We start from the raw sequence: 22,627 nt of genomic DNA, 5'->3' as shown, positions 1-22,627 counted from the left end.
GCTTTAATATCTAGCTATCATACCAAAAACACTAAATGCAGAAGGAAAACAGAAGCACTATTTAGAATTTTGGAGGGGGAGGAGGGTAAATCAAATTTAGTCTGGACATTACATGATGGAAATTATATTACTCAGAAAGATGATACATTTTAACAAACGGCATTTAAGAAAGTAGCATATATGTCATTTAAATAAGACATACAGTATCTCATGAGACAGTATTTCACAAATATGAGATACTGTATGGTTACTCAAACATTCTGTCTAGTTAACTGAACATAAATAATATGTAAATTTTAGAACTGGCATAAATGGGTAGTACAAAAATGCTTACAAGTGCGACACTGAATGACAGTTCATATACTATATATGGCCAAATATAGACAAGTCTCTTCTCTGCCCCCACAAATTTTACTTTAGAAGAAAGGGCGATGCCTTATATTCCATTTCCTGGGCAGCCTCTTTGTGGAGCATTCTCTCCAAATTACAGTGCTTTGAGCAATCAAGCACTCTTCGAGGGAAACTGCCTGAGAAGGCCGCAATCACCGTGATTTTGAAGCTTATAGATATTTATCCAATACAAACGGTAAAAATCAGGCAAATAGATTTATACAGAGTTAGTAATTATACATGGAAGTAAGAATGCATAAGTAAAAAATGCTGTAAACAAGTCTTTCAAATATCAATTTTAAAGGCAGAAAATGATTATGTCTTCAGAGCAATTTATAGAGCAAAAAGCAAACCAAATTGCTACAATAAAGTATAAAACTAATCTAATCTTTTGTACAAGTTCTTTTTGGTCAGAGGTATAATTTCTAAGACTTCCAATGTAGGGTTTAAAGAGTGCTACAATTCACACCATTTAAAAGGAAGCAAAGATAACGAATTTTTAAATTGGTTAAATGACTCAAAGGTGATGAGTCAAACCGTTGACTGAAAGGTTTTTTTCAGGAAATATGAAAGTCGAAAGAAAAGCAATATTTAATACATGATTTAACATAGTATATGCTGTTAACTATATATGTAAATCATAAAATCATTATTATAATAGACTTGGAGTACTTAATCTGTATCCCTAAAAGCTTATACATCCAAGTTGGTTAAATAACTTTTTGAAGGGGAAGTTCTCATTAAGAAATTAGAAGAAAGTCTTATATCTAGGATAGCCTTGTATTTAGGCAACCTCAGTTTTTGACCATCAAAGAAAATATTAAGATCTTGCGGTCTGGTGGATATGAAAGAATCAGGTATATTCTTTTTTCATCCCACTCTAGGAATAATGTCAGCTCTGTTACATCCTCTGAAATTGATGGCTGGAATACGTGTTTTTCCCTTGATTTATTTTTGTGCAGAGAGAAGGCAGAAAGCCCTTTGATATCCTAGTGAAAGTGGGGGTGGGGGCAGAGTGGGACTCAAAACAGAATCCTAAAATGTCAAGGAATCTCTATGGGGCCCTTCATCTTCAAAGAAACCTAACTGGGTCTCTGTAACTTACTCTTAGAAACACAAGTCTATCCTCTTTGTTTCAGAGCTAGGGAAGTTCAGTCTGAAATTCCATCGTTAAAAATAATTTTCAGTGGATCCCATGAAGATAGAGAGTAGAATGGTGGTTACCAGAGGCCAGGAAGGGTAGAGAGGAGAGGGGAAAAATAATTTGCTTTCACTGTATATTTACATTTCTGCATTCACTGATATAAATATCCATAATTGACAACCCACATAAATTATCTGTGACATTTGGAACTTCACTTTGATACTTTTGTTTCAACATAGCTAACAATTTACTAGTTTATAAAAGTTTATCAAAGGCATCTAAATTGTCTTTTGAAGGCTTGAAAGAGTTCATTCCATTTCCAAAAAGTCTTAACACTCACAGCCTTACCAAAAAAATGTACCAAACAATTAAAATGACAACTATTAGTCAAATATTTATGTAGTTTGCTGATTGACACCAAAACACTGCATGGTTAAAAACATTTCTAAGTATGAATAATCTACATCTTCCAGACCTCTGAGATTATATATTATCCTGTCACCCTCCCCTCATACACCCTCCCCTCATTCTAAAACTTTCATTCCACCCTTAAGTATATTAAGTCCCGTTCACCTGACTGATATACCAATGCCAAAGTGTTGTTTGGAGCAATGAAATCATATTTTACCCCAACCAAGGTGGTAGATATTTATCCAGAAGAAAATTGATGCAGGAAAATACCATTACTTCCCACTTTTCTCCAGCTTTCCGGCTTGGAAGAATCTTGGAAGTCATGTGTATTTCTGAGTTTAAGAAAGTTAAGACATTTAAACCCTCAGCCGGGCACGGTGGCTCACGCCTGTAATCCCAGCACTTTGGGATGCCGAGACGGGCGGATCACGAGGTCAGGAGATCGAGACCATCCTGGCAAACACGGTGAAACCCTGTCTCTATTAAATACAAAAAACTAGCCGGGCGAGGTGGCGGGCGCCTGTAGTCCCAGCTACTTGGGAGGCTGAGGCCGGAGAATGGCGTGAACCCGGGAGGCGGAGCTTGCAGTGAGCTGAGATCCGGCCACTGCACTCCAGCCTGGGTGACAGAGCGAGACTCCATCTCAAAAAAAAAAAAGAGCGTCGTGCCAGGACCCTGGCTAACATGGTGAAATCCCATCTCTACTAAAAAGTACAAAAAAATTAGCCGGGCGTGGTGGCAGGCACCTGTAGTCAAAGCTACTTGGGAGGCTGAGGCAGAAGAATGGCGTGAACCCGGGAGGCGGAGCTTGCAGTGAGCCGAGATCGCACCACTGCACTCCAGCCTGGGCGACAGAGCGAGACTCCGTCTCAAAAAAAAAAAAAAAAAAAGAAAAAGAAAAGAAAAGAAAAAAGAAAAAGACATTTAAACCCTCTGTGTTAACATATACAGCAGTCAATGATTATTCAGCCTACCTTCAGGATCTAGCAGTCTTGGGATCCCCAGTTCCGTTTCGGCGATAGTGAAAGCATCCTCCAGATTTTCTCGGTTGGATCTGCCTTTCACTTTCTCCAAGTCCACCAGTTCGGGTCGAATGGCATGAATAACTGAATGAAAGGCAACCCCGCTTCTCCAACTCTTCCCAAAATCTTTTACTTCTATTCCAGTCTGCCTTTGTGTTATAAAAACATAAAATGATGTCACATTCTGAATAGATACAAGGACTTTCTTCAAGGCCTCATGCAAAATCCAGTGCTTTTCACCAACAATATGCAGAGAACTGTATCAGTTCATTGTGTTTGAGAAAAATTAAGGAAACAAAATTTTTAGGGGGTAACAAGATAAGATGTCGAAATTCCAGTTCTATATTTAGAGATTTCTATGTTGGATTTTTCGGTAATTAAGATAGTTAATTTAAAGCATATTTTTACATTCATTTTATAAAGAAAAATCAATTTAGAGAAAAATGCTGAAAAATTTTAAGAAAACAAATTATAAAGATGCCAAAAGTGATAGTAATTAACCACTGTATATTTTTTGTAGAGAGATCTAACACGTTTCTAATGGGAAGCAGCACTGTGTTGTACACAGGTTATTACAGACTAAGATAATGTGGCTGAATGCTTTCCAATGCAATAGAACAGACAAATGCAAATATTGCAATTATATCTCTCAAGTGTTCACAAGGGACCCTGTATTCCACCTAAATGCAAACAATAATTCCAATTACTCCACCAATAAAACTGTTTGTAAACTCCTTTTTTGTAATTGTCTTGAGGACAAAACCCTGGTGGTAAATCTTTTTTCTTTGGTGGTGGATTTGATTAACTCAAAGCCAGTTATTAAGAAACTGATTTCAAGTTAATAGTCATATTTTGCCTTTGGAAAGCAGAAATGAGGCAAGTTCATAATGAATGATTTTTTTTTCTACATGTAATTTATCAATTATAAAGGCAGTTCCGAAAACAGAGTTGTAAAGATGATTTTGAGCATTAGCTGTACCCCTTGATTAAGTGGAGGGCCTGCAAATATGATCACTTAATTAGGGAACATTCAATGGATAAAGTCATCTGGTCATCTGGTAGTTTCTTTTTAAAAAGTTAGTCTCATTAACCTTATAGTTGTTGCTAAATAAAGCAAAAATATTACTCAAGTAATTTTTACTAAAATTTCAAAATTTTCATGAAAAATACAACCTGAATGGTATGCTGATTAATATAACAAGTTTATAAATGTCCATTATTATTACTATTATTATTATTATTATTGAGACAGAGTCTCACTCATTCTGTTGCCCAGGCTGGAGTGCAGTGGCACAATCTTGGCTCACTGCAATCTCCACCTCCCAGGCTCAAGGGATTCTTGTGCCTCAGCCTCCCAAATAGCTGGGATTTCAGGCATGTGCCACAACACCTGGCTAATTTTTGTATTTTTAGTAGAGACAGGGTTTCATCATGTTGGCCAGGCTGGTCTCAAATTCCTGGCCTCAAGTGATCCACCCGCGTCGGCCTCAAAAGTGCTGGAATTACAGGTGTGAGCCACTGCGCCCAGCATATCCTTAAATTTTATTGCAGACAATTTCTCATTCACTTTAAAACATGTTTTACCAATGTACACTGTTTGCATAAAATATATTATGCATCATTGAGCCTGATCATTGGCTTCATCTACAAATATCCTAAAAACAATTTTATGAGATTCCAGTAATTGTAAAGTAATCTTGAATCTTCTCTTAGTTATTTTCAAGCTTATTTCTCTGGTAGTATGGATATAATTTTTTTCAGCAGACAGCTGACATCCATGCAGGTTGAACAGTATGTCCTTTTTATCTATTCATTTGTAATCCATCTCTGACTTAATTTTATTTTTCTTTGCCCACATTTCCTCATTTAAAAATGTTTTTTTACCCTGTTAAGCCACTTCAAATTAGTTTTTAACAAAATTCAGTGGGGTGTAAATACATAATTAGTTAATAAATATTCACCATGTAATTAGCTATTTCTAATTTTCTTGAACTTGTTTATTGTTTTAGACATTTTCAAAGAGAAAGACATAATATGCTTTTCTAAACATTTACTATACTGAAATAATTAAAAACGTTTCAGCATGTTTTATTTCTTCTATATTTGTTGAAAAAATATATGTAGGTATACACACACACACACACACACACGCTGTTTCCTATTACATCAGTTAAAGTCAGTTAAAGTAGTAGGTAATATTCCTTAAAAGTTTTAGTTTAAACCTCTTATTTGAGCATTTTAGATACAAACCCAAAGAAATCTTAGACACACCATTTAAAGAAGTGATGAAGGGTGACCAATTTATAAGCATTTCTGACCTCTAATATGTATTTACTTCAAGTTACTTTGAATAACTATGGCTACACATATATTTATTTTGTTACCTTACTAATTTTTGTCCAAAAATATAATTGTTCTGCTTATATATGTGATAATAGGTATGTAAATGTAAGATATGCTATAACTTAATGCTTTTATTTCTGATAATATGTGCTGATAGTGGATGAAATTAGTTTTAAAAATTAGAGGACTTAACTATCATATGTTACTGAAACCATTTTTTAATTTATTTCTCAAATATTTTTAAACTTTATATGAAAACAGTGGATACATCCTGATAACTAGTTTAGTGTTTACTGGATGTTTTATCATTTCCCACCATCTTCAATCTTATGAGTGTGATGAACTTCCAAACTAGAGTCCCACGAAATATTATGATTTTAGGAATAACATCACTCATACCTCAAAATGGATACAGATTCTAAAGTCTTTCACACATGTTAGATAATAAGTTGCTTGAAAAGTACATACCGGGATAGTATAAAAGGCAGTTTTTAGAAAAAATTATCAACGGTTTGGTAGCATCATGGAATCATGTGTTCATTACAGAATTTTTATGGCAGAGAAAAGTCATCACCCCAAACCTCTATAATTTATGCAGCTACAAAAGAAATGGATCTTATAGATTGCTCACGGGTGGAGAATCCTCAGGCCCAGGATTCTGGACATTGGCCTAGATAAGGAAAGTAAAACTTCCACTGATGTTACCAATATATAAGTTGTAGCAATGACTTTGAGCTGTCACCAGACTCTTGCACATCTTCGAAACCCAACATAGCATGCATGAAACTAAATTAAATGCTGGATAATTCCAACAGCATTAAATTTGAGTTTACTTCAAGCTACTGTTTTATTAAAAGAAAATCAATTTGTTTTTGGTTAATTTAATGCCGTGTGAAGCAACGGACCACAGAATACCACCTTGACATTATTGCAAAGTTTAATTGCAATAGCATCGTGACACATCAGCACGCAGTCACCAGTCTTCTCCCTACCCAGTTAAGTTGTAAGAGACATTAGTAATGCCACCGTGGATGCAATTAAACAGTGTCCCAGCAATGTGGGAAGGGTTTTTTTAATTTCATTTCTACTTCAGATTATAAAGTGCCACAAAGCTTTGTTTTCAGAAATATATTTGACTACAACTTGAATCATGAAAACATATCCCGAATTAGAAAACCAGCAACACACTTTAAAAGTTAAACAAAACAACATAAATTAGTAACACTAATTACATCCTTTCTGTTTCTCTTTATTTTCTTATTTTTGCTCTTCAAACACCTTAAAAATAGAACCCCCTATGTTTAGCACCTCAATATTTTATAATAAGTACTTGTTTACAACTGTTTTCCAGAAGTAGAGAATCAAATTCAGATTAGATTTAAGCATGCAAAACAAGATAAAAACTGAGTAATTTTACATGATGTTTAGGAAAATCAAACAAAAGCATACTCTACATGAAAGTACTTACCCCTGACTACATCAGACGGCAAAATACTTATATGGTCAACTGAAAATTCCATTGAAATTGCTATGAGAAAATACTTTTTGAGAGCACTATTTTTTTTTCTTTTCTTTTCTTTCTTTCTTCCTTTTTTTTTTTTTTTTTTTTTTTGAGATGGAGTCTAGCTCTGTCGCTCAGGCTGGAGTGCAAAGGCGCAATCTTGATCTCAGCTCACCACAACCTCCACCTCCCAGGTTCAAGCGATTCTGGTGCCTCAGCCTCCTGAGTAGCTGGGTTTACTGGCACACGCCACCATGCCCAGCTAATTTCTGTACTTTTATTAGAGATGGGGGTTTCACCATATTGGCCAGGCTGGTCTCGATCTCCTGAACTCAAGTGATCTGCCTGCCTCAGCCTCCCAAAGTGCTGGGATTATAGGCATGAGTCACTGTACCTGTCTGAGAGCAGTCATTTTCTATCCACTATTATCATATAAATGTATACATATGTAAATTTATTATGCCTAGAGGAAAACCGAAAACTAGATGCAAATTCTCAGCTCACAAAGCTAGAGTTGACAAAAAAATCTACACTCTGGATAAAAAATGAGACCAAAGGGAAAAAATTTAAAAACTAAAATTGCTAGAAAGTTTCAGAACATAAAAAAAAAATAATGTTTTTGGAATGTGTACCTTAGTTCACATTTTTCTTAAATAGAACATACTAGTCTCATGAAGAGATAACCAAGTTTAAACTTCGAATTTATTTATGTAAAGATTATTTAATAGGAGCAGAAACTCTAAACAATGACCTAAATAGAATTAGCCCTCACGCTACTCAAAATTTAGGATTAATCAGTTTAATTAATTAGGCCCAAAAACATGAATAAAGAAAAAATTAATTTTATAAGAGCATTTTCCTAGAGTCTTAGTGGTGATTTGTGTTTATATCTCAATTCAAGGAAAGAGTGAAACAAGCACTAAAGCAAAGTCATTCATTCAAATGTCTCTTCACAGTTTGCAATCATTAGAAGGTGCAATTAGTAATACATTCATAACTCAAATTATTTTTGGATTGCAAATTTAGACAAACTCTTGATACTTACTTGCCAGCCGTGTACTGAACCCACTTTAATAAAGCCTTCTTAGCATTTCCTTGGATCTTGGTGGTCACCTTCCGTTTACTTGGTGGGCTGGGAGTCTCAGAGCTAACTATGCTGTCCACGGAGGATGCGCTGCTGGACAAAGACTGGAGCTGGGGCAGGTTGCTGGTCAACTCTTCGATCTGTTTGAGAGTTAACAGCCAGCAAAAATAGAAGCATTATCTTTGTTATTATTTCCTCGGATGTTTTACTTTTCCACCTACAAATGAGTTATGTTAACACCCTTGACATTCCTGACAAAATGCAAGCTCTTAAAAGGCATGATTAATATTTTACTCCTCTTAGCACTTCCCATTCCACCCCAGCTGTATCTTACACACATATTTATAGAATACATGAATGAATTAATCAACTAAAACCTACTGGTTAGAACAATTATTCTGGATAAAATGGCAAGTTCATTTCTCTCCTTCATGTGTAAAAGGAGTTTAGAACTGCTCCCTTCCAAAGAAAACAGAAAAGTTTCCTAAGCTCCTTCTGCAACATATTTCATCTTCATTGTGAGGTGCTAACTTTTCAGATTGGGCACCTCTGCCGGAGTACTTTGGGATTTGAGATTCCATGTGCAACAGCTTTGCAAGGGAGAAGAGGAAATTCTGCTACCAAAGAAACAACGTATGTGTGAAAGGTACATTTCTGCTAAGTTAAGGATCAACCCCAAAGATATGACAAATGAGAGCATTATTAAAATGGCCACCACCATCTCCCTCCATGACATTGCATCAACTAAAAAAGGAACTGTAGCACAATACCTGGAAATATAGAATAATGGTCCACATCAATCCAAGAACTATTGAGGGTCGGCCGTCAGCTATATCGGTGGAGTTAATGTTGACTAATTTAATCTGTTTAAAAAAGAGAAACTGTACTAGTAATGTACTAGAATATTATAACTCATTTAATTATGTAGCAATTAGGCCTTTAGTAGACATCAATACGCTCTGATCATGCCTATGTAATGGTACACGGGAGTAAGTAGAGTGAGGTATCGAAACAAGCACATGGTTTCAGTGAAAATTTCAGGGGGATTTGTTAGGTGTACAAAGTAAAAACTATAAAATGGATTTCAGAAACTTCTTTTGTTTAAGGTTGAAAAAATATAACATGCAGGGAATTACCAGCAAAAATGCCAAACAGAAAAAAAAAAAATGTTATTCTTTATATTTAGAGGTTGACTGGAGCTTAAGAGAAACCGCAATGAGAAGTTTAAGAAGATGCACTTACTTTGAAGTTCGTTACCAAATAGCATGAAACTTATGCTCCCTTTTACCTATAAAAATCAGGAGTTAAGAATTCTAAAATTTGTACTAACCGGTGATCCTCTGTGCATGGACTGACATGAAAAACAAAGGGAGAAGATAATAGATATACATAAATCATCTTTCAAAATCAGCGTTATTTGTTCAAAGGGAATAAAGAGGTAGGTAGTCAGTTTAGAACCTGACTGTGGTAATACGTTTTAAAGAAAAACAAAGGAAAGGCAAGAAATAGCAAAATAGAGACTATTAGCATTCAGTTCCCTACTTTTGGACAATGACATATAAAGCATTCAGGAGAGACGTCAATCCATGTAAAATTGTCCCCAATTATTCATGCTAATGTTTTCCCAGCTACTACAAAGTTATTTGCTAAGTCCCCCAAAAATGCATTTATATGGTTAAATCTATCTCATTCAATTTCTATAACCTACCATCAAAAACATCCTTTTAGTAATTCTTAAACACAAATCAGAAACAATAATAATAAAGTACTCCTCAGACCTCTAGCTCAATAATTCTCAGCCAAGATTTCATGAAGTGTGTTATTAATAAAAAGCTCAGATGTTTGTACATTTTTTATTTAAAAAACTTTTGTCAGATGCAAAATCATTTCACAAATACTTTACTCCTGAAAGTTTAAATTTACTTGTTTTACATCACAGGGGTGGAGTAAAAGCTGGCACAAAAATTGTAAATGATTCGAGGTATGCCTATGGGATTTTTGTCTCACTGGTGAAGTTCATTCATCAGGTTCAATGACAGATAATAAAAATTGAGAACCGGCATAGATTATAAACTTGTATATCTACTTCTTTTGAATCAAGCAGTGTAAGACATTTAATATATGTTTGTGGAAAATAAAGAACACCAGTTTTTTTTTTAACTTTTTGTGAAAGAATATACTATGATCTCTAGGATCGTTGTGAGAGTTTCATTTTACAACTTCTCCAGAATTTTCCCACATCCATTTTAGCATGTATACACCAAACATTTATAATATATGCTAATATCCATAAGATTAATGCATTTCATAGGGGAAAATTGCTTCCTTTTCTTTGTGTATCATTTTTTTTAAATGCTATTGAATATAATTTGAAATATCCTACCTCAACCCAGTTCCAACTGTACTTAGAATTGTACATTGTTAACATATTCAATCTATTACAGAACCTAAGGGTCTTTTGCCTAACTTGTGAAAAAAAATGTTTTTCATGATTATCTGCCCTAAAATGTGTTTCACAATGAGTTTAGGGAGCACAGGTTGGTTTGTCTGTTTATTTAACCTCCCATCTCTTGCAAAATCCTATTGAATTTACAATACATTCTTAATAGCCTAGGAGGGTAGGATGGGCAATAGAGACACATCCAAAGAGACTGAAGAATTTCCAGAAGCCAGAAAGAAGATGGGACCATATTGACAGATAAAACCAGAGCAGAAGGATGTTGAGCCAGAGGTTCTCAAAGTGTGATTCCCAGAGCCACAGCAAGCACATGCCCTGGAAACTTGTTAGGGATGTATAGTCTGAGACTTCATCTTGGACCCATTAAACCAGAAACTAAGGAAGTGAGGCTCTGGAAAGTGTGTTAAAACCTTCAGGTGATTCTGATGCACATTAGTACTTCAGAATGCTAGACTAGACCATTGTACCTGGCCCATGTAATCTGGAGAAGTCTGAGTTACAAGACAGAGGCTTGAATTGAATGAATTATTATTTGTGTCCCTCCAAAATCCATATTTTGAAATGTAACTCCCAATGTGACTGTATTTGGAGAATGGGTCTTTAAAGAGATAACTGAAATTAAATGAGTTCATAAGCATGGGGCCCTAATCCAATAAGATTTTTTGTTTTTAATTTTTTGAGACGAGTCTCACTCTTACCTAGGAGGGAGTGCAGTGGCATGAACTTGGCTCGCTGCAACCTCCACCTCCCAGGTTCAAGCTATTCTCCTGTCTCAGATGGGATTACAGGCATGCGCCACCACGCCCGGTTAATTTTTGTATCTTTAGTAGAGATGGGGTTTTGGCCAGGCTGGTCTCAGATTCCTGACATCAAGCAATCTAGCCACCTTGGCCTCCCAAAGTGCTGGTATTAGAGGAGTTAGCCACCATGCCAGGCCCAATGAGATTAGTGTTCTTAAAAAAGATGAAGAGAAACTATCATCAGAGTGAACATGCAACCTACAGAATGAAAGAAAATTTTTGCAATCTATCCATATGACAGAGGGCTAATACCCAGAATCTACAAGGAACTTAAACAAATTTACAAGAAAAAAAACAAACAACCCCATCAAAAAGTGGGCAAAGGATATGAACAGACACTTCTCAAAAGAAGACATCTATGTGGCCAACAAACAAATGAAAAAAAGCTCATCATCACTAGTCTTTAGAGAAATGTAAATCAAAACCACAATGAATGGCAATCATTAAAAAGTCAGGAAACAACAGATGCTGGAGAGGATGTAGAGAATTAGGAACACTTTTACACTCTTAGTGGGAGTGTAAATTAGTTCAACCATTGTGGTAGACAGTGTGGCGATCCCTCAAGGATCTAGAACCAGAAATACCATTTGACCCAGCAATCCTATTACTGGGTATATACCCAAAGGATTATAAATCATTCTACTATAAGGGCATGTGCACATATATGTTTATTGCAGCACTATTCACAATAGCAAAGACTTAGAAACAACCCAAATGCCCATTAATGACATACTGGATAAAGAAAATGTGGCACATATACACCATGGAATACTATGCAGCCATAAAAAAGGATGAGTTCATGTTCTTTGCAGGGACATGGATGAAGCTGGAAACCATCATTCTCAGCAAACTAACACAAAGAACAGAAAACCAAACACTGCATGTTCTCACTCATAAGTGGGAGTTGAACAATGACACAGGGAGGGAAACATCACACACCAGTGCCTGTCAGGGGGTGGGAGACTAGGGGAGCTAGCATTAGGAGATACCTAATGTAGATGATGGGTTGATGGGTGCAGCAAACCACCATGGCATGTGTATACCTATGTAACAAACCTGCATGTTCTGCACAAGTATCCCAGAACTTAAAGAATAATAAAAAAAAATTTTTTTAAATTATTTCTTATTATTATACTTTAAGTTCTAGGGTACATGTGCATAACGTGCAGGTTTGTTACATATGTATACTTGTGCCATGTTGCTGTGCTGCACCCATCAACTCGTCAGCACCCATCAACTCGTCATTTACATCAGGTATAACTCCCAATGCAATCCCTCCCCGCTCCCCCCTCCCCACGATAGGCCCCGGTGTGTGATGTTCCCCTTCCCGAGTCCAAGTGATCTCATTGTTCAGTTCCCACCTATGAGTGAGAACATGCGGTGTTTGGTTTTCTGTTCTTGTGATAGTTTGCTAAGAATGATGGTTTCCAGCTGCATCCATGTCCCTACAAAGGACACAAACTCATCCTTTTTATGGCTACATAGTATTCCATGGTGTATATGTGCCACATTTTCTTAATCCAGTCTGTCACTGATGGACATTTGGGTTGATTCCAAGTCTTTGCTATTGTAATTTTTTTGAAAAAACAATGAATACAAAAAAAAGATGAAGAGACGCCAAAGATTGATCTTTCTCTCCACACTCACACAGAGAAAATGTCACACAAGGATGCAAAGAGAAAGGAACTGTCACAAGCCAGTAAGAGACGCTTCCCCAGAAAACAGTCCTGGGGCACCTTGATCCTGGACTTCTTACCCCGAAAACTCTGAAAAAATTAATTTCTGTAGTTTAAGCCACCACCCAGTCTGTGATATTCTGTTATGGCAGCCAAAGTCAGCTGATACACAGCTCACAGATGTTTAAAAAAATATTTGAGACCAGGCACGGTGACTCACGCCTGTAATCCCAGCATTTTGGGAAGCCAAGGTAGGCTGATAGCTTGAGGTCAGGAGTTCAAGACCAGCCTGGCCAACATGACAAAACCCCATCACTACTAAAAATACAAAAATTAGCTAGGCTTGGTGGTGCATGCCTGTAGTCCCAGCTACTCAGGAGGCTGAGGCAGGAGAATCGCTTGAACCTGGGAGATGGAGGTTGCAGTAAGCCAAGTTCGTGCCTCTGCACTTCAGCCTGGGCAACAAAGCAAGACTCTGTCCCCAAAAAACAACAACAACAACGACAACAAAAATAAGGAAGAAAAAAATTTGAATTATTTGGAAATTAATTTCAAAAACTCTCAGGAAAAATCCATATTACTAGCTTTTCTTGACAAATTTGAAAACTTAATGAATAAATCCATTACTGCTTTCCACTAGTTGCTTTCTACAATGAGGTATCAGGTTCCTCATTCTCAACAATAATGCAAGTAGTCAACTGCCTGTCTTATTTAATACATAACTTAAAGGAATTTTAATCATTAATTACATTTTAATAAAAGTCTAGATGACTGGCTTTTCTTGGTAAATTAGAAAACCTGGGATCGCAGTTCTTGCAGTTCACTGAGGTTACTTTAGTTGGAACTATTTGCTCCCCTCTTCAAGACAGGACACAGGACCACTCAGTTCTCCTGTTACCACACTTAGCCTGGTACTCACCTCATTCCTCTACATCACCTTTCTGGACCTCACAGGAACCTGAATTTATGGCCCCTATCTGCACTCTGATGGGCAGTGGTTGGCTCCCTGTATTACTGTTCTGAATGATCTACCTGACACCTCGCTGGAGAAGGAAACTTGTGGAAAGTGGTGATGGATCTATTCACCAGAGTCACATTTACACATTTCTTATCAGATTCTTACATATGTTTTTTCAATAGCCCTGCAAATAAGAGAAAAGCTAAGGACACTGTTAGGGTTTCCCCAGTAAAATGAGGAATACCTTCATTATTCCCTAAGTCAAGCTAAATAAGAATAAAAGGACTAAATAAATGTCCTGTTACAAAAAGAAACGAATTCCAAATGGAAGACAAAGTCAGTACAAAGATCAAAGGACAAATTTCTAAAAATACAATTGAGACATAAGTCTTAACTTGTAAAGACGTATGCTAAGATAATAAGTGGGAGTGCACTAGAGAACCTTCTAAAAAAACTCATTACTTCCCACAGCCAAACATTTTGTGAGGCCGTGGGATATAGAAGTGCAAGAGAGTGTGGCCAAAAAGAATGTTTCAGGGAGATATGGGGAGGGGGTGATTTTTAAAAGATTAAGAGACTTGTGGGGAAAAAACAGAAATTCTTTCATTTTGTTCTGATTCTCAAGACATTACTTTTGGTGCTTAGCAAATATATTTAAACTTTATTCTTTATTACTTTGGGTTGTTCTATGAAAATGGACATTGTGAAAACAAGTCTTCTTTACAAACAATGCCTTTCGTAGGTTAAGTTGTTAAAGTTTTCTCCAAGGCTTCCAAGTTAATAAGAGGAATTTTGTTTTTGTATTCCTGCCGATCAATATAACTCAGAATGAAATCGGACACTACTGTCATACAGCTGAAATGGGAGAATGAATGATCTGAAAAACTCTAACTTTATTTTTCATTTTTATTTTTTTAAGAGAAAGAGTCTCACTCTGTCGCTCAGGCTGAAGTGCAATCACAGCTCACTGTAGCCTCGACCTCCCAGGCTCAAGAGATCCTCCCACCTCAGCCTCTCAAGTAGCTGGGACCATAGGCACATGCCACCACCTCTGGCTAATTTGTTTGTTTGTTTGTTTAGAGACAAGGTCTCACCATGTTGCCCAGGCTGGTCTCAAACTCCAGGGCTCAAGCCATTCGCATGCTCTTCCCTCCCCAAGTGCTGGGATTAGAGGTGTGAGCCATTGCACCTGGTCCTGAAAAACTCTAAATATCCTGTTTAACAAGGCTTCATTCAGCTTTCGATGAAAATTAATGAAAGGTGAGCAGAAAGAAGAGAAAACCTTCAATAAGAATGAGATTAGTGTGATATGGAAACACTGCCTGATATTGCGTAAGAAGCTAAAATTGTTTTTCACACTATCCTAATGCCTGGAATCTCTCTTGGGCATGAAGTTTGCACAACTGACTGAAATGTATACTGATTCATTGCATTACCAACTTATCAATAATGTAAATTATTTAAGGGCTAGAAACTAAGTTTTCTGTAAATTTGTATTTTCTAGAGTTCCTGTCTTATAGAAAGTCATCAATTAGACATTTGTAAAGTAATTGAATTAATTCAGTGCATATAAACTGAGAAGGAAATAACTGAATGGGTCTATTTTCCAGAAGTAATCTGGATCTCCATTTATAAAACTAGTTTTGGTATTACCAAGCACAGACTTCCTAAATTCCCACAAATTAGAAAAGGCTAAATGTAAGAGGATTGGTGTAACCCTGTTGGAGGGAAATACGGTAATATCTATCAAAATTACATGTGCATTTACCTTTTGACTTACCAAGCACGCATCTAGAAGATACACCTCCAGTTATATGGAAGCACTTATGCACATAGTTATTAACTGCACCATTGTTTGTGTTTGAAAAATGCTAGAAACAACCCAATTCCCATTCATAAGAGAGTGGTTGAATAAACAATGGCATATCTAGGCAACGGGACACTGTGTAACTGTAAAAATAGCAGAGAAATCACTATGAACTGATGTGGGGTGGTTTCCAGGATATACTGATAAGTGAAAAAAGCAAAATGCATCTATGGTATGCTATCCTTCATGTAAGAAAGAAGGGAATATATGAAAACACATCTTATTTGTGGGGGAAAAAACGCAAAATATATGTCAGAAACTAGAGAGACTGGTTACCTAAAGGTGGGAAATGCAGCTAGAGGCAGGGAATGAGAATGGAATAGTAGGGATGAGGAAGGGGTTTGACTTCTTTAAATATAGCGTTTATTATTTTAGAACCATAATAATGTCCCACTCTTCAAAACAAATAAAATTAACCAGGATGGCGGTGAGGCACAAAATAGAACACAAACAACAACAAACAAACCTATCTCTGTAACAAATGATGACATACTCCCACTGAAAGGGATGGGGAATAATAGAACTAATGTAACAACATTTCAAAAATAGTTTTTTGACTGGATACTGTAATGCTAAAGACACACACACAAAAAAAACTATATACAAATCCTGTTCTCTAGTTTGTAAATCTGTTTCTCACAGGGGCATGGGTTAGTGACATACTCATCACTAAAAGGAACAAAGCCTCTTTAAAGAAGTGGTTGATTCCAGGACTGGGGCAGGGAAAATATAAGAAAAACCTGGAATATTTGTAGTTCTAGCAAATAAAAAAATGCTTGAAAAATTATAAGCCCATATCAAAAAGGTACAGGTGCCAGCCTGAAGGAGCTCTTAGTGGTCAAAGCTAGAAAAATTTGAGTGACAAAATAATAACAATGATTATAATGATGGATTTTAACTACCTAACAAAATAAATATACATGTGTCCCTACTGGAATAAATAACTGAATAAATAAGTAAATTGTGGGGGAGGACATCTTTTTCATACAGAACAATTCCAATTAATAAATACAGAAGGAATGAGGAAAATAGAAAATCACCATTAGGCAAACAGCACAGAAATAATTACTGAAGGCAATGGATACTAAAATCAGTGAGCAAAAGTTTGAGGAAAAGCAGAAACTTGGCATAGTCTCAATTACCTCCCCCAAGTTATTTCCCAACTATAAAGGGAAAAACAGCGACTCTACCATAGGAAATCATGGCAGACACCACATTGCCAAGTATTCAAAGTTAATGTAACCAGTCATAAGACATATCAGCACCCTATATTTACTGACATGGTGCACTGGGAAGAACATGACATAACTTTCTTGGGATTTTTTCCAGAAATGTATAAACTCAACCTAATCATGAGAAAATATCATGCAAACTGAAATTGAGAGACATTATGCAAAATAACTGACTAGCAGTTATCAAAAGTGTCAAGGTCATGAAAGACAAGGAAAGAAAGAAGACCTGTCATAAAATAGAAGACATAACTAAACACAAGATGTAATTCTAGAGTGGATCCTGGAACAGACACAGACAATAGGGGGAACACTGATGAACTTGGACTAATGTTTATGTTTTAGTTAATAGTATCATCCCAATTTTAATGTCCTTACTTTGATAATTATACTATGGTTATGTAAGCTCTTAACACTAGATGCTGAAATGAACTGTAGAAATAAAATTTCTTTTTTTGCAACTTCTCCATAAATCTAGGAGTATTTTACAATACAGTGACATTATTTGTCTATGCTGTATAGACTACACGCAGTGTTTTGATCTACAGTCAATACTGAAAACATAAGTATGCCCATACCTTCTTCCTTCGTGTTTTGTTTTTGTTTCTCTCTTACCTTTCTTCCTTCGAGGAACTTGAGTGCCGTGCCAATGTTAGCCACAGCATGGATTCGCTTCATCCGGCGTCCTTGTTCACAAGGCTGTAAAGAGAGGGGGGGGGGGAAAGGAATAAGACAAAATCTGCATATTAAAATGTTAGTTATAAGATCTATTTAAATGGATTAAAAATATACTTGAAGAATATTCAAAAGCAACCAAGATTGTTCACTTTCTATAAAGATTAGCAAATACATAAAGGGGTGTTCCCCATGGCACTCTGAAGATATACTAATTCACTCAATAAGAGCATTCATTCTCAGATTATCTGTTAATGCATTTGCCTTTTAGTTTTCTGTATGTCTAAGAGCAGAAATGCACAGAACTCCTACATTATCTACTATCACAAAACTCCTATGTTATCTACTGAGACTATCACTCCTATAAGTTAGCAAAGCATGTATATGAAAAATATTCTTAGTCACTCACCATTTTTTCAGTCATCCAAACATGCAAAGAGACTAACATTAATAGTGACATTTCTTGATTTGAATGACCAAAATACATGGGGGCACAAAAACCAAAGTTAAGAAATAGGATTCTGAGAATGAAATAGTGTGTTCTGGTACATGGATACTCAAAATTATGTTTAAGTTACCAAAATTTATTGTGTACTTTCTCTGCACCACACTGTTAATTTGAAAACTAAAAATTTCAATGAAGTAGATATTGTAAGCCTCGTTTACATTTACAGGAAGTATGCTGTAAGGTTGCATAGCTGGTAAATTGCTCTCTTCCCCAAATGAGAAAACCCTAGAGCTCTAAATGATCTCCTATTAAAATTGAAAACCAAGTATCTTTTCAATCCAAGTAATAGTGTGCCAGGTAGTAATTTTTATGATATGATTTTAAAACAAATATATAAATACAAGATATATTTCTAAAGCAAATATATAAATAGAAGATATTTTTAAATTTTTACTTATTCTTTACTGAGACCTCTGTTAGACATGATACAGTCTCATCATTGTTCTGTGCACAACGCACTTCTTTAGTTTATTAGTTATTTTAAAAAATGTAAACACATCCAGAATGTGCAACCTAAAACAACTAAGGACCCACAACGAAGTATGAAAGCCATATCCCGAAATATGACCACCATTAATCCCATCCTCCTACGTGACCACACCGAGGGCACCCGTCACACTAACTCCAGTCCAGTGTTTGCCTTTTTATAGAGATCATTTCTTTCACATGCTTTCTTAAAAAGAATGCTTACTTTTTAATTTTATATGAAGAGCATAACTGTATTAATCTTTTCAGACCTACTTTTCCACATAACATTATATTGCTAAGATTCATCATATCATTGCATTTCACTGTATTTCATCCATTTCAAAAGCTATATAATGTGCTATTTCTATACCCTCCTTCTGATATGAATGTGCTATTTCCAGGTTATTGATATTTTGGTATGTTGATAGATTATTCTTGTACTTCTCACCTTTTGTACAAGCACAGTTTCTCTTGGACACGTACCTAAGAGTAGAATTGCTGAGTCAAAGGGAATATGACTTGAATTTATATCCAAACTATCCTAAAATGGTTGCACTACTTTTTACTCTTATCAGCACTGCAAAAATAATCCTGTTAATCTGTATCCTCCCCACCGTTTGATTTTGACAGATACCTTAAACATACTTTTTTCAGTTGAATGTATGTAAAATGTATATGTACTCTTTTCCATTGCAGTTTGCATTCACATTTCCCTGATCAACAGCAATATGGACTTCTCTTCTCATTCATTGGTAATGTGTATTTCTTCTGTAAAATGCCTTTTCACATCTGTTGTCCAGGTTTTCCTTTGGGCTGTTTGCACCCATACTGTTTTGAAGATGTATTTTATATATTCTTGATTTAATCCTTTTACAACATGAATTGTGAATATCTTCAACAAGTTTGTAACTCCTGCCACTTTTTAAAAAGGTTTTTAATTTTTAAGATATTCTTAATTTTAATATATTAAATATAGCAATCTTTTGTCAATATTTTTTGTGTCTTATTGAATAATTGTTTTCCTATCCCTGTGTCTAAAAGATATTCACCTATGTTTTCTACTAAGAGTTGAAAGTGTTACTGTCAGTAGGTCCTTAATTCATGTAGATTTAATTTTTGTATAGGCCATCAAATAAGAATTCAATTTTACATTTTTCTGCTAGAATGAACTTCATTTCCTGTTCCATTTTTTTTTATTTCAATAACTTTTAGGGTACAATTGGTTTTTGGTTACATGAAGGAATAATATAGTGGTGAAGTCTGAGATTTTAGTGCACCTGTCACCCAATATTTAGTTTTTGATCCTTCACCTGTCTCTTACCCTCATCCTTCTGAGTCTCCAAAGTCCATCATACCATTCTATATGCCTTCATTGTACACACAGCTTAGCTCCCACTTATAAGTGAGAACATACAGTATTTAGTTTTCATTCCTGAATTACTTCGCTTAGAATAATGGCCTCCAGCTCCATCCAAATTGCTGCAAAAGACATTATTTCATTCTTTTTTTACGACTGAGTAGTATTCCATGGTTGTATGTATATTACATTTTCTTTATCCACTAATTGGTCAGTGGCCACTTAGGTAGGGTCCATATCTTTGCAATTGTGAATTGTGCTGCTATAAACATCCGTGTGCAGATGTCTTTGAAATAATGACTTCTTTTCCTTTGGGTAGACACTCAGTAGTGGGACTGCTGTATCAAATGGTAGATCTACTTTTAGTTCTTTAAGAAACCATATCTTTTTTTTTTTTTTTTCTTCTGAGACAGAGTCTCGCTCTGTCGCCCAGGCTGGAGTGCAGTGGCGCGATCTCGGCTCACTGCAAGCTCCGCCTCCGGGCTTACGCCATTCTCCTGCCTCAGCCTCCCCAGTAGCTGGGACTACAGGCGCCCACCACCACGCCCGGCTAATTTTTTGTATTTTTAGTAAAGATGGGGTTTCACCATGTTAGCCAAGATGGTCTCGATCTCCTGACCTTGTGATCCGCCCGTCTCGGCCTCCCAAAGTGCTGGGATTACAGGCATGAGCCATCGCGCCCGGCAAGAAACCATACCACTTTTCCATAGAGGTTGTTTTAATTTACATTCTCACCAGCAGTTTATAAGCGTTCCCTTTACACCACTTCCATGCCAGTATCTATTGTTTTTTGACTTTTTAATAATGGCGATTCTTGGAGGGGTAAGGTGATATCTCATTGTGGTTTTAATTTGCATTTCCTTGATGATTAGTAATGTTGTGCATTTTTTCATGTGTATTACTCATTTGTATATTGTTTTGAGAAATATCTATTCATGTGATTTGCCCAATTTTTGATGGTATTGTCTTTTTTCTTGCTGATTTGTTTTAGTTCCTTGTAGATTCTAAACACTAGTCCTTTGTCAGATGCATAGTTCGTAAATATTTTCTCCCATTCTGTGGGTTGTCTGTTTACTCTGACGATAATTTCTTTTGCTGTGCAGAAACTTTTTAGTTTAATTAGGCCCATTTATCTATTTTTATTTTTGTACATTTGCTCTTAGGGTCTTAGTAAAAAATTATTTTCCTAGGCCAATGTCCAGAGACTTTTTTCTAGTTTTTTTTTCTAGAATTTGTATGGGGTTTCAGGTCTTAGATTTAAGTATTTGAGCCATCCTGAGTTGATTTTTGTATAAGGTGAGTGATAGAGGTCCATCTTCATTCTTCTACATGTGACTATCCAGTTTTCCCAGCACCATTTATTAAACAGGATGTCTTTTCTCCAGTTGATGTTTTTGTATGCTTTGTCAAAGATCATTTGATCCTAAGTATTTGACTTTATTTCTTAGTTCTCTATTCTGTTCCATTGGTCTATGTATCAACTTTTATAACAGCATATCATGCTATGTTGGTAACTATAGCCTTGTAGTATAATTTGAAGTCAGATAATGTGATGCCTCAGATTGTTCTTTGTGCTTAGGATTGTTTTAGCTCTTTGGGGTCTTTTTTGGTTCCAGGTGAATTTTAGAATTGTTTTTTTTTTCTAGTTCTGTGAAAAATGATGTTGGTATTTTGACAGTAATTGCATTGAATCTGTAGATTTCTTGGGGCAGTATTGTCATTTTCACAATATTGATTCTTCCAATCCCTGAGTATGTGTTTCCATTTGTTTGTGTCATCTGTGATTTGTTTCAGCAGTGTTTTGTAGTTCTCTTTGTAGAGATCGTTCATCTCCTTGATTAAATATAGTCCTAGATTTTTTTTTTTGCAGTTATTGTAAAAGGAATCGAATTACCGATTTTATTCTCGGCTTGGTTGCTGTTGGTGTATAGCAGTGCTACTCACTTGTGTACACTGATTTTTGTAACCTGAGACTTTATTGACTTTGTTTTCCAAATCTAAGAATTTTAGAGGAGTCTTTAGGGTTTTCTGGGTATCCAATCATTTCATCAGCAAAAAATGATAGTTTGACTTACTCTTTTCCAATTTGGATACCCCTTATTTCATTTTCTTGCCTGATTGTTCTGGCTAGGACTTCCAGTAATATATTTAAAAGAAGTGGTAAAAGTGAGCGTTCTTGTCTTGTTCCAGTTCTCAAGGGGAATGTTTTCAACCTTTCCCCATTCACTATGATGTTAGCTGTGGATCTGTCATATATGGCTTTTATTATTTTGAGGTATGTCCCTTTTATGACTAGTGTGTTGGACTTTTTATCATTAAGAGATGCTAGATTTTATCAAATGCTTTTTCTGCATTTATTGAGATGCCCATACAGCTTTTGTTTTTAATTCTGTTTGTGTGATGTATCACATTTATTGACTTGCATATGCTAAACCATCCCTGCATCCCTGCAATGAAACCCACTTGATTATGGTGTATTATCTTTTGATAAGCTGTTAGATTCAGTTTGCTGGTATTTTGTTGAGGGTCTTTGCATTTATGTTCATCAGGGATATTGACCTGTAGTTTATTTTTTTTTTGTTATGTCATTTCCTAGTTTTTGTATCAGGTTGCCACTGGCTTCTTAGAATGACTTAGGGTGGATTCCCTCCCTCTTTCTTAATCTTTTGGAATAGTTTGAGATGAGAGGTTGTGTTCCAGTCATCATGTTGATTGTAACCTACTTTATTAGTTATG

The 22,627-nt window shown here is 35.9% G+C and overlaps 1 protein-coding gene across 2 annotated transcripts in view; it reads right to left on the bottom strand.

The window, feature by feature from the left end:
- Positions 1-22,627, bottom strand: part of SYNE1 (spectrin repeat containing nuclear envelope protein 1) — a 528,817-nt gene that overhangs the window by 389,658 nt on the left and 116,532 nt on the right. Inside the window, exons 4-8 of one of the 2 annotated variants that reach the window (XM_025384520.1) lie at positions 17,499-17,582; positions 9,226-9,246; positions 8,666-8,758; positions 7,857-8,035; positions 2,920-3,116 (exon numbers count right to left, since the gene is read on the bottom strand). In XM_025384520.1, coding sequence (XP_025240305.1) covers positions 2,920-3,116; positions 7,857-8,035; positions 8,666-8,758; positions 9,226-9,246; positions 17,499-17,582 — 574 coding nt within the window. The remainder of the gene's footprint in view (positions 1-2,919; positions 3,117-7,856; positions 8,036-8,665; positions 8,759-9,225; positions 9,247-17,498; positions 17,583-22,627) is intronic. The other variant, XM_025384518.1, reaches the window with a different exon arrangement.

Source organism: Theropithecus gelada, chromosome 4 (assembly GCF_003255815.1).
Source record: "Theropithecus gelada isolate Dixy chromosome 4, Tgel_1.0, whole genome shotgun sequence".
In the NCBI taxonomy this organism is placed as follows: Eukaryota; Metazoa; Chordata; class Mammalia; order Primates; family Cercopithecidae; genus Theropithecus; species Theropithecus gelada.
This window is presented reverse-complemented; position numbering and strand designations above follow the sequence as displayed.